The 19,243-nt window shown below is 48.8% G+C and overlaps 2 protein-coding genes across 2 annotated transcripts; one reads left to right on the top strand and one right to left on the bottom strand.

Moving 5' to 3' along the window:
• Positions 1-150: 150 nt before the first annotated feature.
• Positions 151-18,523, bottom strand: LOC131267537 (protein obstructor-E). Its single transcript, XM_058270441.1, has 4 exons — positions 18,436-18,523; positions 845-1,219; positions 372-765; positions 151-304 (listed from the first exon to the last, which is right to left on the bottom strand). The coding sequence occupies exons 1-4, from the start codon at positions 18,521-18,523 to the stop codon at positions 151-153; spliced, it is 1,011 nt and encodes a 336-aa protein (XP_058126424.1).
• On the top strand, positions 10,856-15,237 carry LOC131267524 (neprilysin-1). The gene is made up of 9 exons (XM_058270425.1): positions 10,856-11,549; positions 12,061-12,188; positions 12,339-12,456; positions 12,519-12,724; positions 12,849-13,139; positions 13,226-13,729; positions 13,804-13,966; positions 14,568-14,884; positions 14,965-15,237. Exons 1-9 carry the CDS (start codon positions 10,856-10,858, stop codon positions 15,235-15,237), a joined length of 2,694 nt encoding a protein of 897 aa, XP_058126408.1.
• Positions 18,524-19,243: the final 720 nt, after the last annotated feature.

Here is a 19,243-nt window from a genome sequence, read left to right as displayed (position 1 = left end):
CCTGCTCGGGAGTAATAATTTACCACAAGTCACAGCAACCCTCCCCCGCCAGCCCTTCCCCCGCTGGTCTGTCCCCTTGGAGGGGCCCTGGAAGGAAAGATTCTCGGTTCACGAAAACCCCCATTTTACCCCTTTTCAACTGTCCCGGCCCTACTCCACGTCGGCTTCCGGTTGCTTCGGTCGCTTGGACGGACGTCGTCGGGATACCTTCGATGGGCTGTTGGCTGGCTTCGGCTTCGGTGTCGGTGGGTTCTCCAGCTCGTCCAGCTGCTTGTCGGTTAGGCGATCCTTGTACCAATCCGCACTGCGTGAGGGAGTTAAATGGTTATTGTTTGTCCTAGCCGGGGTTTCTGTGCTGTGGTTGTTCTTACCAATCCGGCACCTTGCGGGCCCATTCGCAGTGCTTGGCCACGTCGTCGAAGGCCTGCCCCAGCCGGCAACCGTTACGGCGCGGCGTCTCGCCGTTAATGCACACGTAGAAGAACTGGCAATCGTCGGGATCGGCGTACCGTGGATGGGTGGCCGCCTCGCTCTCGTTTACCTTCGGGCAGCTGAACTTGAACACGTCCTCCGAGGTGCAGCTCGTGCGCTGGGCCTCATCCGGCCAGGTACAGATGCCGGTGCGCGGGTTGAACACCAGCCCCTCCGGACAGGTAATCATGTTGAACATGCCGTCCACGCAGTAGTAGAACTTATCGCACGCACCCGTCTCGCTGGCGAAATAGCCGTTCTGGCGTGGACAGTGCAGTGATGGAATGGGCGTTTCTAAAATAGGATGAAGCAAAACGATCCAGTGAGGTCTATTTTTTCTATAAATAAAAGCGGAAGCGAGCGGTCTACTTACGCAACTTCGGGCGCTTGCTGCAGTCGATGTTGAACGGCAGGTCACACTTTTCCTGCTCGAGATCGTAATCGTTGAACACCATACCGTCCGGGCAGAGCTTCTCCGTGATCTGGCCGTCGCGGCACTGGTAGTACTTGTCGCACTGCTCCGCGTCGGCAAAGTAACCGTTCGGTTCCGGGCAGTTCTCCGACAGTTCGGGGTCCGTTTCTTCCGACGTGCCCGAGGCAGCCGGCTGTACCGGGCCCTGCTGGCGAACCGGGCTGCGAGCCGGAGCGTCCGAGACCGGCTCCCGATTGCGGACGGCCGGCGCACTGCCGGGAGTTCGCCGGTTCAACTCATACTGCCTTCGGAGTTGCGTCTGTGCCGTGGCGAGCCCTGTCAATTAAAACCGACCGGGAGAAATGGATGCAATTAATTAATTAATATGTTTCAATTTTTACAACGGCCGTGCGCAAGTTAGGTGGAAAAATGAATTTGAAATCAAATTATCATTAAAAACATTGATAACCGTTGGCGGAAGAAACGTTGCCCTTCAAAGACGTTTTTTTCTGTGCTATCAAACCATCACTCATTTATAAAGTCGTCTCTGCTGCAGATAACTGCCAATAAAGTGGAAATATATTTAAAAGAGTGCCGCCGCTTCACGGTGCTGCTGTAATAAATCTAAATAATCGCTTTCCGCCCCAGACATCGGTGCGGGAAAAGAAGAAAAACAATTTCAGCGTGTTCGAGAGGTTTTTCTAAAAATATGTCAATCTTAACTGACGGTGAAACAGGACCATGCGGTCGGTGCGCTCCAGACTTGGCCTCCGTCCAGCCAACCGACCACCGATTGGCAACCGGTTGCGGTTCTTTTGCGTGTTCGTTCGAGAACACGGGTGTGCCAACGGGTTTAAAATGAAAAAAGAAAACTTAATTAATAGAAAAATATTTCCCCCGTCGCCGACTGTTGCCAGCCCCGGGTTATGACGATGTTACAAAATTTCACTTTCAATCATTTTCGTGTTTTGCGACGGCATCGTTAAACGATCTGTACACGCCGCACCACGTGAGTCCTTATTTCCGCGGTTTCACAGATGTGTGGAGCGCCTGTTCACTGGATGTAGTGGTAAAAATAAATAGCCATGCCCATTGGGGATGGCCATTACGCCCCCTGGTCACCATGGGGTGACCGACAATTACGGTGCAATCGTGCTCGGAAGTGGTTGACAAAAACTGGTCGCAGATGATCATCGAACTGCAGCAGTGAAATTCGGTGCATTTTCAGCATTTCAAAAGGTTCGTGTTCCAACGTAGTGTTTTCTAATATATACTCGTATTTATGTTATAAGTATATAGGAAGTGGATCACACAGGTACCGAAATAGAAGCAAAAGTGACCTTTCAATATATCTACTTGTGACTAAAAGGTACCGAAAATGGAAAAAAGAAAAATAATTTAAATTGTTTAGTGTCGTATAAAATGAAATTACTAATCTTTATCACCAACCCAACCATTAAAGTGAACGAGCGTCCGAGATCGTGAAGTGTTCTTTTGATTTGCAATGTGTTATTTTTTTAGCGTTCTTGTGAATGAAAATACTTCAAAATTTGTGTGACATTTTTTTATTATTTTTCATAAAAAGATCGTTAACTTTTTTACGATAAGTTCATTCACAACAAACTCAAGGAAGCCATACGACACGCTCATTATTGCACACATTTGATACACTCAAGAAGCACGTTGTGGGAACATTCCAATTAACCGTTCATTATAGCTGACAAATTTATTTTTCTTTTGCTGCTACAAGTGACAGGTATCAGCAAATAAAACATGTCCCATAAAATCGTCGTAAAAAATGGGCAACTCATCGCCGCGGTTCGTGTCCATTTCGGCCATCCTCAGATTTGACGATGACAGGCAAATTGTAAGTAAATTTTTTGTCATTCATTTTTGCCTGTAGTTCGATGCACCACGAAATGTGCAGATGCACACCGTTGCCTCGTGTCGGAGTATGGCAAGCATGTGGTTTGGCCGGATCCCCTTCCCGCCCATACCTTGTGACACATTTAAGGCGCTCTGCTGAAATTGCAAATGATCGTAAAAAAGGTCAACCGGTTGTGGTCAGTCAGAGAGCAAAGACGTCTTCCTTGAGTAATGGTCGTTCGTTTTGCTAATGATGACGTTGTTTTGTTGGATCTGGAGTAAACACTCTTGCTTTTTTTTTGTTATTTAACTGCCCTTCATGTCTATAGCAAGTTAAATAAAAAAGATGAAAGATTGCAGTTTTACCATTCTTTTCTGTGAGTTGTAAATAATCACCGCAATGATGAAGGACACAAGACGACGCTGTTGGCCCTGGTTTGGAACGTATCGGTTTTTTCAATACAGACCTCCTCGAAGCGGCAGCAGTTCAGCAAATCACAGAAATCCGTGTTTTAAGCCTTTGATGGCCATGTGTGTGAATGATGCAACGTTACGGGCAAGCGCGAGTTTACGAGTAAAATACCGGTTTTGGGCATCGTTTTACCGGTTCACTGATTTTTAATTCACGAAAATCTATTTGATAACCAACGCTGGCACTGCCACGAGCGTGACCCGTTCGCTTTGGGTTTTGCTAGCAAATGAAGACTGAATAATAAATTAGGCGAATTTTTCGATGAAGGCGAATTTTTGAAATCATTTGGTGCTTGGGCAACAATATTCCGAATTAACCCACCCCCATTTTGTTTCAGTGTAATACATGTTTGAATTTATTTTTAAATTAATCTTTCTTCCTGTCAAACCTGTTGCAAGTTCATGGTCTTGGATCGACCTGTACCGTGCACAACATCGATACATAATTCATTGCCAATTATTTGTGATGCTGTTCGGTCGAAAATAACTTTCAAGCAGATCAAGACTCTGTGGTAACTCTGTGACAGAGGGACAGATGATTTTCAGCGTAGCCAGCGATTCCTTCACATTCTGTTCTGGTGGTGCAGGTTGCGGGTCGTGAAATAGCCAAACCACCGTCCATTGGATGCTAGAAGGCGCGAACGCAGTGGACATCGTTGGTCGTATATACGAAAAAGTGTCATCGCTGTTGTGTGACGAGAACATGTTTTAACCGTGACAGTGACCTTACGATTATCAGTAACACGTGGCAGCGGTGGTCAAGCGACCGGAACCTGCTGTTCAGTTGATATTTCGGGGGTTTGTTTAATGCAGCTGACGTTGTAACGAGCGTGTAATGTTTGTAAAACGAATTCTTTTTTTTTTAAAGATAGCCTTTTCATATTTTTTCGTATCGCTACAGACGGAATGGTTCGGAAAACAAATATTTAAAAAGTAATCCTTCACAAAGGATGAAACAGCAAGCCGCCCTGAATGGACTCCATTGTGTAATTTCTTTACCTTCACTCAAAAGAAATCACTGTCGTCGAATGGCGAGGGCTCCTTGAGGCGCAACCATACCCTTTCATCGTTGTTTTTGCCCTCCCGGCGCGCCGTACAACCCCTGGCCGCTTAAGGCCAATATGGTATGTGCGTCGTTCCTGTTCGGCACCCCATGAAACATTTTATTCCCAAACACACTCTCCCTCGCTCCCCCTTAACCCCTGACCGGCTGCCACGTCGTAACCAGGGGCTCACACCGTTTCCATGCTCGACAAGCAACGATCTTTAATATTTGCACTCCACAGTCCCGATGGCCCGTCTGCGTCCCATGTCAGGCATCCTTTGATACTGAGGACATCTTATTTCCGATCGGTTGTAAAAGCTGGAGCTGGGGTTGTAAAACATAAATACGCACATGTGAAATGTAAAGTACGAGCCGGGTGCAATGTTGGAAAAATGGATCTAATGCTGGTACGGTATGAGTCATGTTCTTAGAGCAGAAGAAAGGGACCGTGCAAACATGGAGGGAAATCGTTATTTTTTCCCCCATTGTAGTAAAACGTGTGTGTCCCTATTGGTACCGCATTCATTGCTTCGCCATCGGGTCCGATCATTAAAGGTGTAGATTTTCATAAAATCATGCCTTTGTGAGAACCGGTCGGGTGTGGAGGGAGGGAGTACTCGACCATTTGGGTGGGAATGTTTCAATACAAATTTTAATGCGTAAAACGTGTGGAGCCCCGGCTTGCAAAAAAACGGGAGAGAAAGTTCCAACTTACGAAAGTACTACTTTTTCGGGCTAGAGTGAGCTTTTACAGCGTGCTCTCTGGAAATACTCTCTCGCTTGCTTACGCTCTTTCTACCGGTTCGCGCTTTGCGCGGTCGTTTCTTTCGTTATTTTGGGTATGCCAGTAGACAAAAAAAAACACAAAAGGATACTTTTTGTTTTGAATTGTTATCCGTTTATTCAATCGGATAGCAAAAACTCATTTGGAAATGCACATTCCACGGGGTTGATGCTAGTTGCTTCTGGCGTAAAACACCAACACTTTATTTTTTCCACCACTTCCGCTGGAGTAAATTCCAATACGGATCTTGAATCGAACGTGCTGGGGCTTCGTAAGTCAACCTGAAGATGGTCATTTGTTCTTCTTTCTGAAAACACCAACACAAAATCACAATTTTTACTGTTTAAAACGCGCGACCGAACTGTAAGTTCACAGACTGGACAAGTTAGAAAATTAGACTGCGCGGCAAAGCCTGCTTTGGCAGTTTTTTACTCGCGCCGATCGGCCAAAAGTACGCTGTTCATCTGTATTTCTCCTGCACAATTCAACTCATCTTTCGATTCTCTCTCGTGTAGGCAAACTTTTGCTCACCTCACCGCGCTTCCCCACGTTTCAGCCTACCGCAACGTACCCTTCGCCTACGAAAGTACACTCTCTTTGCTTGCCGGGGCGTCATCATTCGAGAGTCTACCGCTAGAAGAGTATTTCGATTTCTATTCAAATCAATTGTTTGCAAGATCCTTAGAAAACAGGGAAAACTGCCTAACCGCATTGCATAGTCGCTATACAATCCAACAGAACATTGGTGTTCGAATAAAAATGGTCGCCTAGCAACCCACTGCTTCATGCTGTGAATTTCAACGGGGTTTGAATAAATTCGGCACGATATGAATGCTTTCCAAGCAAAGCGTTAGATTGCATGTATGTTGGTTTTTGGCATATTAGAAAACATCTCCTTTCTGTGAACAGCCGGTTTAAGAAACAAACTCTCTTAGATGACTTTAAAAAACGCGAAGTAGCTAAAGAGAGTGTTAGTGAGGTGAGAGCCAGTGAGATGAGTAAGACAAGGAAAATGTGTGATTACTTAACGAACGGTGGAGAAATAGTACCAGTGTGGGGCAGTGATGGAAAGAGACAAGGATAGGTAAACATAGTGATAAGAGGCGAGCGAGTGAGACAACTGGGGGATAAAACCGGAATGCTGCCTCTCCGAGGTGGACTCGCGTGAAGATTAATGAGCCGTGAGTAGTGGACCTGATGCCGTCGGACACGCGTTCGACAGCTTCTACTAGTACCACCACTACTACAATTTTCGAGCGGTACGATGTTGCCAAAGGATATACCCACCGGGTGTGCAAACACAGACACACACACATACACCAACACCAATACTCTAATACAAGCGTGCGCGTTAAATGATGGGGTGCGTTTTTATATTTGGTGGAGGCCGCGGTGAACGTTTTCTTCTGAATCGCGAAAGACGGCGACAACGTCGACGACGACGACGACAACGACATCCCGAGAAGTACAAATTTTGTTTGCCTGTCGTGTTCGGACGTTGCGCCGTGCTGGTTGTGTTTCGTCCAAGCGGCTGTGTTCGGTAGCTTGTATGTTCTAGTTTTCTGGTGGCTTGCAAGAGAACGCAGTTTTCGATCGGGTCGTTTTTGGGACGTGTTTGGTGCTCGTGTGGAAATCATACGAGGGTGAAATACCAGTGCAGACCTCCCCCGTGAAACCAAATCGAGTTGTGCGAATGTTTGCGTTTTTCTCGTAGCCCCCCACCACCCCCGAAAGCCCCAATTTCTATCGTCGTCTTGTTTGCTTGGGCGTCTAATGTCACCTAACGACCAGAGCTAACAAAGAGCCGTTCACCTTCTTTTCGTCCTTCGTGTGGAAAAAGTGAGTAAGTGGTGCATCTTCTTGGTCGTTTTCAGCGGTGGGAAAAAGAATTTATAGTGCATATCGTGTGTGATCATTAAAAAAAGTGGTGTGGTTGTGCTACCAAACTCCTGCGAGGCTATATCCTGACAGCTCATTAGTGTCCTCTCTTGTTGACAGAAAGTCGAGGTGAATGTGCGAAGATCCCCTTCTGTTTTTTTGCAGCCACCAAAGGACACTTTGTCCGGAAATTTATTTAACCGCTGCTTAGTTTCGCATGTCCAAACCATTTGCACGTTGGAACGCATGGCCTTGGATCGATGCTGCTGAGGTGACGACGTGTAAGACGTTACATTCGCTACCGTGTGTGAATTAGCTAGCATAAGCCAAGAACAACGCCAAGTACGTCTTCATCTCAGTTCTCCTACCGGAAATTTCCTTGATTCTCAAGAATGTGAGACCAGCCGAAGAGTGACAGGCGGACAATGGGGGCACGCCGAGCACTCAATCACTGACGAGGAGGCGATGGCAGCCGCGCGTGGCATTGTGTGCCGCGATGACACTAGCTTAGTGTCAAGCCCCCCGGCCATAAGTTGCTAATCGGACGTGCTAAAGGGATGGTGTGTGATAATGGCGTCGGGTGCTAAAATCTGGCCAGTGAACGGAGCGGCCGGCTCGCTTTCGTCCATTATTGGCGGTGATTCCCATAGTTGCCATATTCCGTTTGATGTCGATTGCGTACGTACGTGTGCTGTACCCGAAGTGACGGGGGGTATTGTTATGTAGTTTAGGGGCATTTGTGAGATGGCGTTGTTATGTGATTGACTCACTTTAATCCCAACCGAGCCCAGGCCGGCCTGACCTGAGTGGACCCTTTTGGAGGTCTTTGTTACTAACCCTAGACAAATTGTTCGACCCTTGTGGCTACTTCTTCAGCTCGTACCGGGGAAAGAAGTTCAAACAGTCGCTAGGAATCCACACTGTATGCTTCAAACTCGGCTCCACAGACTCGTAGCACCTACTAACTTATTTAACGCTTGTGTACCGACGTTCGCCAGAGGGCAGCAGACCAAACGCAAGATTCTAATCCGTGTTGTGTTGTGTCCTAACGAGTTGGGCCAGCGATTATGCTGTGCGAACGATGGCAGCTATAGGTCCTCACTAGTGCGCATGGTCGCGTTTCGGGATGAAAACGAGAGTGGTACTTTGTCATCATCCGGTGGCCGCGGTATGTGCACTGCAGTCGTCGTCCTCTCAGCACTGTTTGACGGCGTGTGGCGTGTGTAAACAACGCGCTCTAGGAGGACACCCACCAGAGGGCGAATTCGGGATAACGCCTCGGATAACACACGCTGGTTCCGCTCGTTAGAGAACTGGTGCGCGTCTGGACGACTCTTCAAACACCCATCGTGTTTGCGTTCACTGGCCGTGAAGTGTTTGCCTTGTCGGCAAGTTGTCTCACGCGGTATCGCCAGGCGCTCCATACCCTTCAGAAGTTGCCCTCCAGCGGAAGGGCTCAATTAAGAAGTTCGTTCGTTAGGAGAAGCACGTTGTGCGTAGTGCCCTCCACCTCCCTCCCAAAACGCACATCGTCTCGCGGAAGAATGTGTTGGTGGTATGCGAAGACCACTACATCCACAACACGCCCGCCGTGACAGTTGGCGTATTTTGGGGTGGTGAAAATAAAGGAATTTTCCTTCCCTTCGTAGTGTCCGTGTGCGGCGAGCCTCCAGCGGGCAAAAAGGCTCGTCTCGGTGATTGGGGTTTTCGTTGGGAATTCAACAGGTTGAAACAATATCGACCGGAGGGACGAGTACTAAAGCTTGCATGTTTTGGTCGCTCGAAGTGAGTGTGTGTGAGGATAAGGATGGCGCTAGAAGTGAACAGTATGCTGTGAGAAAGCAAGGACTCCCGAGTATCCCGAGGTATTCACACGAGCTTCCAACGAAATGTCATTTTCGACGTTCGCGGAAGTGAACACAAGTTAGGTTAGGTCGAGCATTCGCTAACACGCGAACGTTCAGAACCAGAACGGTTCTGTGCCAAAGTGGTTCAGTGTGGCGTGGTTGTCGACAAAAGTTGATGAGTTTGCCTGCGGTGCTGTGCAACGTCCTCGTAGAGAGTATCCAAAGCACGAAAAAACCCAGTCCTATCCTCCGGGAGTGGGATGGAACTGGAAATCCTAAGAACGAGTTTTCCAATCAGTTCCGCCCGGCACCTGTTCCAGTGACCTAGTGATACCGTTTGCCAAAACGAAAAAAAAAACGTGGAAAATGCGCTGACGTTAAATTTCCGCCCGCCGGAAACGGCTCTTTTGACGGCACTAGGGAAAGGAAGCGCAAAAGTGTGCGCTATTTCAGGTGGTCATGTTAGAGGCAACAGGAAACGAGGCCCTCAAGGAAATTGAATTCACTATCTAAAACGTCACGCTTTATGGCCGTGTCGTTTGTGGCTTTATGATGGATGTTTTTTTTTTTTTGTTTGAAGAGCCGTGTGACGTGCACAATTTCCGACGGTGGGTTCTTCTGCTTCTGCCATATGGAGCACGGAAAAGTAAAAATTAAATGTTACTGAACAGCACTGAAAGGATGATTTTCCGATGAATGAGCAACAGGTTGATAAATGACAGAGGCTCATACATTTTTATTTTTTCCACACTGTTTGTCCTTGATACCTCACCGGATGGAGAGGGAGTGGAGCCTTCACGGTGGCCACGGTTTTGTGTGTGTGTTTTTTAAAGTATCATTTTTCCAGTTCTATGAGAAACCGGTTTTTCGAGATCATAAAAAAAACGGGTGTAAAATCTCATCAGGCGATAAGCCGATGGAAGCTCCGATTCGCCCGGTCGGATAACAGTCTCATCGAACTCTTTATCCACTCCATATTGATACACGTTGTCTGGGGGTAGCGGGTTATGGATTGGAACCGTATCATTAGAATGACGCATGTTGCAATCACCTAAATCACCATTTTTTTCTTCCCCCCTCCCCGCTCCACTTCAGACAGATCGGTACAATCCCGGAGTGCTAGCCGCCTTCTGACGGGCCCCCACGGTCGGGTTGGACGTTGAACGGGACGTAACGATAAGAACGATTGTCTACTACTCCTCGTTCTCCTTCGCCTCCCCGTTTACACGTCCCGTCTGTGGCCGTCTGCCACCCGAATGGTGGCTACGACGCTGGCCGTCTTGCTGAGCAGTCTGGATCTGGTTGGTCGCGGAGTTTGATCAGCTGCTTCGAAAGGCTCGGATTGTGTTCTCCAGTGTGTCAACAGGCCGTCGGGTGTGCGTTCCGGTGTACTTCGTGTACATTGTGCTCGGAAGCTGGGCGAGAAGTGGACTGAACGGCTTTAACTCTCTTAACTAAGGCAAAGCTAAATCATCATCAGCCAAAAACATCGTACCGCGTGGTTACGAAACCATGTTCTTTGGCGGCCAAGGTGGTGGTCGTATGGCCGAAAAGAGTATCGCTGGTTTGTGGAACACGTGTGTTGCAGTGAGGGATTAAAGTAGTCCGGGATTTTACGCTGTGTGTGATAAAGTGTAAGTGAATCCGTATGCTGTGTGGTCACGCTTGGTGTTTTGATATCGAACGCCGATGTTTTGGCGTTTAAAGCGCGGGAACCAGCATGATGCAGCAACACCAACAACACCAACAACAACAACAACAACAGCGATACGGAGCGCGAGAAAACGCTGCGTGAGATCGTGAGTTCGCTCGTTCCGGCGAGCTCGCGAGAGAGAAAACGGGAGAGCAGTGAGCGAGCAGTGAGCGAGCAGTGAGCGAGCAACGCGAGCTGAGTCGAGCACGTTCGAGCACGTCGAGCAGTATCAGTTTCGCGTGTGGTACCATTTCGCGTTCCGCCGTCAGCACGGCACAAAGTGTAGTATAGTGTATAGTGGTGCGAGGCTAGCGCTGTTCGGGAGCCAGGGTCCTCGTAGTGATAATAGCCAGTGTGAAGAAGCAGAAGGAGGGTAGTCTTGGGGACAATGGCGGCCCTCAAGGAGCTGCATGTGGGCGGGAGAAATGGCGATAAATCGGCAACCGTTACGGCGGATCCGGTGAACGGGTACCTGCTAAGGACAGATGTGGAAGAGGGAGGACTGGTGGCCTCTGAGTTGGTCCACTCTCCGGCCGGTGGTGATCTGGAGGCGTCCGGACCGTTACTCCTGCGTCATGCCAACACCATCGCAACCCGCGATCCCACCGGTACGACGATGATGGCGGCCAAGGACACGGGCGCGAACAATCGCGTTCCGGTGCCGGTGGTGGTGAACTTCAGTGGGCCAGGTGTGGCCACGAAAACTAGCACCCTCCCGAAGGGGACACACACTACAGGTGGCGTTGAGCGGAATAGTCGGCAGGCAAGGACGGGGGCCGGTGGTGTCGGTGGTCAGAAACCTCCGCGGAGTATAACACCTGGTCGGGGTCTGTTTGGGCCGCGACTTTCGAAGGTCTTCGGACGGCCGGTGGTCCTTGGTGGGACAATGCTGGTGGTCGGAGTGCTGCTCGGCATTCTGTTGGTGTATCTCATTGGCCGCTTCCGACAGATGGAGGGTGCGGGTGGGTGCGGCGGGTTTGGAGCATTCGGAGGACCGGACTGCCAACGGACGGATGCATCATCCGGAAGTGGCGCCAGCGCTGGTAGCAACATTTGCCTCACGGACGAGTGCGTCAGGACAGGTGAGGATACATTTCATACTATGGGAGGGTTATTGGGAGTCGGCCCTAATGGAAGATAAATGAACGAACTGCATCCGGTGTGCAGCATTCGCTTGCCAGAGTGCAAGGCGTCCATGTAATGGAGTCCCGGGTTGGATCGTTAAATAAGTCATTAATCACAGCGATGCGTCTAGAGACCGGTAGTGGTGGTTTATTGCATTGCACATCGGATGAAGGAAGAATCCCTTAATGTCTGGATATGCCATAACTTGGTTCCGATGTTATGATGCACCCCAAGGTTGCACCATAGGACTTGGAGCTTGGAATGGAAAATAACCTCCATAATTGAATCGCTTTTTGATGAAATTAGGGAGGATCTAGATGAGAAAATGTTATGGTCCCCGTGATGGGATTTGCTGGTGCGCGAAATGTTTGAGTGATGAACCAACAGTAGCTCACAGTTTTTAGAGGTCACCAGCAGTGGTAGTGGTTGTCCGTTTTTGTTCATATCCCCCTTTTTCTCTTGTTCCAGCGTCGTCCCTGCTGGCCGCCATGGACCGGACGGCCGATCCGTGCAAGGACTTTTTCCAGTTTGCCTGTGGCACGTGGAACAAAATGCATGTGATACCGGAGGACCGGAGCTCTATCAGCACGTTCGAGGTGGGTTTTGTCGCGGGATCGGTCGCGAATGATTGATGATTGTTAAAGTGATTTCCTTTTTTGCTTCTGCCCTGCCTCCTTCGGAACGCATTTACCTGCTGTACGTTGTAACCACCACGTTATTCCGGTTGCTCCCGTGCACGACCAAAGGTGCTTGCAGATCAGCAGCAGGCGATTTTGAAGGGCGTCCTGGAGGAACCGGTCAACAAGGAGGACAACCGGGCGACCAAGAAAGCGAAAGCGTTCTACAAAAGTTGTATGAACTTGGGTAAGTGAGTGTCCCTCATAGTGCTACTGAATTTCTTTATGGCCCTTTTTTTATTACTCCAGAGCAAATCCGTGCACTGGACGTGACGGCACTGAGGAAGTCCTTGCGAAAGCTGGGCGGTTGGCCGGTGATAGAGAAGAACTGGACCGTCCCGGAGAGTAGTATCGAGTATCTGCTCGGTAAGCTGACCGGCGAGTACGACGAGCCGGGACTGGTCGAGCTGTACGTCGGTGCGGACGATAAGAACTCTTCGATGAATATCATACAGGTAGTAGACCCACGAGTTCGGTCCCCGAACTTGAGTTGGTGTAATTTATGGCAATCAAGTAACCGGTGCCCATTATTTATCCTGGTGCGTGTGTGTGTGTTTTTTTTTTCTTGTCGCCTGCCAGATTGATCAACTACTGCTGGCGCTGCCGTCGCGCGATTACTATCTGAAGGAGAGCAGCGAGGGCGACATGAAGGCGTACCACCGGTACATGACACAGATCGCCATCCTGATGGGCGCCGACAAGGACAAGGCGGCCGAGGAGCTGCAGCGGATCGTGGAGTTCGAGGTGCGGCTGGCCAACGCGACGCTGCCGGAGGCCGATCGACACGATACAAGTGCCATTTACACGAAGATCACCCTGCCCGAGCTGCAGCGACGGGTGCCGCAGATCGACTGGAAGGAGTACCTTCAGGTGCGTGTGCCGCGTGGGAAATCAGGTTTTGCGTGGCTGTTCTGTTATCGTACGCCTCTTGTTTTCCCCCTCCATTCCATCCGCAGACAACTCTCGGCACGGTGCACTTGGATCCGAACGAGCGGATCGTGAGCTACGCGATGCCGTACCTGGTCGAGCTCGGCAAGATACTGTACGCGACGGACCGGCGCATCGTGCACAACTACGCCATCTGGCGGCTGGTGATGTCGATAATGACGCACATGATCGACGACTATCAGAAGGAGCGTGTCGAGTTCCGCCGGAAGCTGCTCGGGATCCAGTCGGAGCGGAACCGATGGTCACAGTGCGTCGAGTGGACAAACAAAAAGCTCGGCATGGCCGTCGGGGCCCTCTTCATACGGGACAACTTCAATCAGGAGAGCAAGGAGACGGCCCTCACGATGATCCACACGATCCGGGAGGCGTTCAACGAGCTGCTGGCCGACATCGACTGGATGGACGACGAGACGCGGGCGGTCGCGAAGGAAAAGGCGGATGCGATGAACGAACGCATCGGCTACCCAAACATCCTAACGAACGCGGACGAGCTGGAGAAGGAGTATGTTAACGTAAGCGAGGCGGAAGCGAGGAAGATACCCTAATGTCACTTACGGAATTAATTTGGGAAACAATTTATTTTTAGCTCACCATCCACGGTGGATTGTTTTTGGAAAATATCTTGAGCATCCTGAAGTGGGAAGCCGAACGAAATCTGCAGCTATTACGCAAACCAGTAGACAAGAACAAATGGGCCACCGAGCCGGCAGTTGTAAATGCTTTTTACAACCCCAACAAGAACGATATCGGTAAGGACACGTAAGGAAGGCTTTAGTCAAAGCAGCATCTGGTACTACAGGGTTTTGTGGAGCACCTGGTAGGCTTAACGTTAGTTAGCAATCAATCGCTCTCTAAATATGATTCTTGGCGTTGTTGTAATACATAGCCTTTGGACTAACTCGTCAACGATAATGCATTTGAATTAACTGCAGCGGCTTGATGTTCATAGAAGACTACAGTATCATATAAGTACGGAAAAGGATAGGCCATTGAGCTGCAGCGATAGCAGTAAACTGTTCGACGAGATACATTCATGGTAATATTTTACCGGAGATGCGCTTCAATTGCTTCACGATTCGTATGACTCAAAAGTTAACAGTGTCTTTCGACAAAAAAGTTTAAAGAAGCCTTCGTTTAGTGATTCAGAATCGTTAACTCACGTTAAAGAGTCATTCTGTTTTACGCATCTTATTGTTGAATACCCAACTCTAGCTAACACGTTGATTATCCTCTCCAACATTTCGTTGGTATCCTTTAAAACTTTAGCAGTCTTTTAGCGTCGATATTATCGTTGGTTAGCGATAGCTTTCTTATCAGCTTTTTATGTGGTTCTGAATATTTCTTCCCCAGTGTTCCCAGCCGGTATCCTGCAGCCACTGTTCTACAGCCAGAACTTCCCGAAGTCGCTCAACTACGGGGGCATCGGGGTAGTGATCGGGCATGAAATCACGCACGGATTCGACGACAAGGGCCGCCAGTTCGACAAAGACGGCAACATGATGCAATGGTGGAACAATGCGACGATCAAGACCTTCCGCGAGCGGGCTCAGTGCATCATCGATCAGTATTCGCGGTACAAGATAGACGAGGTTGGCCTGTACATGGACGGCCGGATGACGCAGGGCGAGAACATTGCGGACAACGGTGGCCTGAAGCAGTCGTATCGGGTCAGTATCCTTCGACAGGCCCGGATCGTTTCCTGGCATGATCATGATCAGTAATTCTTATGGCATGTTTTCGCTTTTAGGCCTACCGCAAGTGGGTCGGTCACCATGGCTCGGAACCGGACCTGCCCGGACTGAACATGACACACGATCAACTGTTCTTCCTGAACTACGCCCAGATCTGGTGCGGTTCGATGCGGCCCGAGGACGCCCTGACCAAGATCCGCTCGTCGGTTCATTCGCCCGGGATTATCCGCGTGATCGGACCGCTCTCGAACTCGCGGGACTTTGCCGAAGCGTACAACTGTCCCCTGGGCTCACCGATGAACCCGGTTAGCAAATGTAGCGTGTGGTAAAGCAGATCACCGCAAGAAAAATGAAAATCAAAAGCTGGTCTTTAGGTGTAGTTTTGATTGTAATAACATTATGATAATTATTATTAATTGTGTATTAATATTATTATTCGGTAACTATTATTATCATTAGTTCGTACGGAAGGCACATATCAACAGTTGACTAGTTGAGCTATGTTTGTTCTCAGTGATCCGAGTGTGTCGAGTTAGGTAAGTGCGGACGGAAAATGCGTCCCCCCCTCCCCTGAAGTCCGAGCAGTTGGAGCGCCATCATCCCGAAGGGAAGGAAGGTTTAGCTTTGCATTGCGGTACGTAGATAGGAATGTAGGTTAAGAACGCGCAAGTAATCATTATCACAAACCCTGTTACCTGATGGGCAGTGCCGGCAAGCTTTAGACAAGGTTTAGAATTTCCGTTGGAGTAAGGTGTGCCATATCCATATCACGCACGGTTTAGGCTAGCGCACAGATGATGTTTATGTGAACCGTGGGAGGCGTCGGGCCGTCATTAAACTCACAATCTCGACTGTTCCGGCCCGGGGGCCTGATTGTAATATCTATGAAGCGACAAAACAAGCACACACAAACACATACACTCACATGCACAATCACACACGCATACACTCATCTGTACTATAAATTATTTGCAAAGATAGTAAAGTGAAGTTAAGCTAGAATGTGTTACCTACTGGACGTCGATGGAAAAGTATTTGAGAAAACTAATTATTCCTCAATGGGAAACCAGGTTTGAAAAGCGTCAACATATTTTTCCAACATTTTACTATGTTCATACATGCAACTGAAAGCCATTTTGTTTAATTATTCATTTCATTCATTGTTCAGCTATGATAAAAGCTGAGAAAGTTTTGGGTGGAGATGGAAAAAATAATCTTAGAAGGAGCAACTCCATACACTATTTTGAAGAATGTTTTCTGATTCTGGGAACTTAACGTAATTGTTGTATCGGAAGACTAGAAACACAGTTAGATTAACTGGTTTGAGGATCAGAATAGATCCTGTCTAAGCCGTTCGGTTAGTCCTGAACGAATGATTCAAGCCGCCATAGAACGAACTCGACGAAAATTAAAAAAAAAATTCTGAGAAACATTTGAAGCTGGTCAAAAAAAATGGCTACCAGTATTTTCCGGCTGTGCTTGATCAATAAAATACAACTTTCAATCAAAACTAAGACTAAGAAAATCCGACGTACTGTTATGAAAAATATTGGACACCGCCTAACTTGACAGACGAGAATTGTTTTATATGTTCTGAACCGGTTGTGGTGCGAAGTAAGAAGATATTTTTTTTGTTCAGACACTTCCCCGAAAGCAAAACTCCCATCATCACTATCAAGGTCGTGCCATTTTCCACCGAGCGGTAATTGCCGGTTTTCGGATGCAAGAAGAAGATAAACCAACACCCTTCCACCTTCTCGACGACCACCTTCTCGGAATTTTCCATCTTCCAGCTCTCGCGGCGCTTTGCGCGAAGCATTGAAGCAAAACGTGGCTAAGAAAACCGGCCGGTTTCATGACTGACCGACTGAATCGTGGCACCGCGAGCCCTGGTGGCGAGGGAGCGGGAGAGCCTGGGCGGTTGGAGGCTGGTAGTTATGGCGGTGTGCGCAAGCCGGAAAATAATTGTAGCCAACGCGGTGCGGTGCGTTAACCTTTCGCGCAAACCGCCCGTGATAAAGCGAAAGTGTATCCACTTGGATGGCGGGCGCGCGCGCGTGTGTGTGTGTGTGTCAGACACGCGCTCAAGGTTACGCAGGCAGGAAATCTGGCCGCCCTGGGAGGTTGTCCTTGTGATGGTTTGCGCTCAAATGGCTTTGCTCTTCTTGCTCGCCAAAGCCTACAGCCACCTCGCACCTTAGAGCCGGCCTTCGAAACACGGGAAGTGTACAGGTCGTTTAAGCCATACCATCGACACCTTGCGACTTCGGTACACTGGTGGGCTTACTGGTTGGGGAATGTTTTTGTTTTGCTTGGGCAAACTATTGCTTATCGAACGCTCGCGATCGCCCCGTTCCAAATGGTAGCCTCACGAATGACTTGGGTCCATTAGAGCCAATGTATGGGCATGGGTGTGTGTGTGTGTGTGTGTGAGTTGTGTTTGCACCTTTGTTGGGTGCAAAGTGCTTTGTCGCAATACTGAAACCAATCGTGCACGAAAATGGAGTCCAATAGGGGGCCCATTCTCTGGGTGGGTGTCTTAAAGGATCCATTAGTCTGTACAAATAAGTGCACGAGCTAAGAAAGGCGAAAGGGTGCGGTAAGGGGACCGGAAGGAATTAGATGCATTTACCACAGATCTACCACTCTTCTGGCAATCTCTTCCTGTCCCCACCCCTTCCCCTAGATTCGCGAGGATCCGTTTGCGCGTTTTTCGGCTATGGGTTTATGTGTTTTTTCTTACAACATCTTTTTCGTCGCCAGATGCCGACAGCGGGCCAGTGCTAGGTGTTGGTGACGGTGGTTTATAACCGTGGTGCTAACAGTCACAGCCCGTGATCGCTACACACGGCAACCGTGAGTTCACTTTCTAAAGCACACAAAGCCCATTGGGAGCGCCTTGCGGAACCATATGCGATTCGAGGTGGATGCAAGCAAACTGATTGCATTGTGTTTAGTGTTCGTTGCATTTCGTGGCGAGTTTTGTGGTTCGTTTTGCTTTCGAAAAAATAATTTTGAAGTTTGACTTAATCATGAAATTGGTAATACAGACGGTAATTTTATGTAACATTTCATTTAGCGTTGAGTTGTAATTTAGATACTCTTGCCTCACACTAGTTTCACAACGATGATTAAACACCAAATGAGATATGATTTTACTAATAAAAGATTTAAAGTTTTTCTACATATTTTCACACGTTGAACTCGAAAAATAACTCTTCTTATGTTTCTTTCTACCCCTTTGGAGAAAGCATTCACAATTGTTTCTTTGCAATTTCAAACCACTTATCGCAAACGCGAGAAGTAATAGTCTGTCGATCGAAGGGGCTCCACTAGCAATTGCCACATCCGTGAAAGTAGCGCAGAAGAGAAGATCCACTGGTGCTGCTTTTCATAATTGGTTTGGGTTTGTTTTGAGTCGCTTTTTGCACAACATCGGAAACATATAATGGTCACTTGCGGACGCTAGGTATTGCGTCTGCCAAAGTCTTCACAAATGTAGTGAAAATTGAAAACGAAAAACTCACCGAAGATCACACTGACGAGCACTAGGAAACTGAAACTGAACTTGGCCACTGCTTTCATCTTGACGGTCGCCTCACGACTAATAAGCATTAAAATAAATTGTTTGAAATATCAACAGCCGGGGCCCTAGTTCGTCGAAGGAACGCGCTGCGGTGGGGGACCTTCGCCCAGTAGGGTGGGGGGAGGGGAGGAGGGGATGTGGTCTGGGGGTGGCTGTTGGGACGGTGGTGGTTATACCACCGACCGGTCCGCACGATCTGGGACGCGCTCCTGGAGGTGGAAGTTGAGGTGGCGTCGGTGGTTCGTCGCTTGTTTTGTCGTTGAAGTCTTTCGTTGCCCGCGTCCGTAAGGGTTTAATGTCACTCGCTGGCTCGGAGTCTTTTCCTTAGGAGCGGCTGTGTGTGTGTGTGTCTGTACGTCGAACTGGCAGGAACACAGTCAGGGCGGGCGTGGGATTTACATGGAGAAGGTTTTATGATTTTAGCGGCAGTTTGTCATCCCCTTTGCCTTTCCCGGGCTCTTCTAGCGCTCTGCCCGGCCAAGTGGGTGCGCGAAGAGGAATAGTCAAATTAGCTTTACCTTGGAGGTCGCCACTGAAACGAAGCTCCGATTCAATCTGGCCACCTGGGGAAAAAGGTTACGGAAACCGCTTCGTCGTGCACGGCAAACCACGGACAGAGAGCGAACGAACCGCAGCTTCGGAAACGTAAAACCCGTTTGATTTGCCTGGTGTCGGCACACACTGGGAGCGATTGCACCCGTGAGGTGTTGAAAGAGTTAGGTTCGACTGTTTGTTGGTTTCTTTTTCGT

The sequence above is a fragment of the Anopheles coustani genome, chromosome 2, assembly GCF_943734705.1.
Source record: "Anopheles coustani chromosome 2, idAnoCousDA_361_x.2, whole genome shotgun sequence".
Lineage (NCBI taxonomy): Eukaryota > Metazoa > Arthropoda > Insecta > Diptera > Culicidae > Anopheles > Anopheles coustani.
Note: the sequence above shows the minus strand (reverse complement) of the source record. Positions and strands in the feature narration are given on the sequence as shown.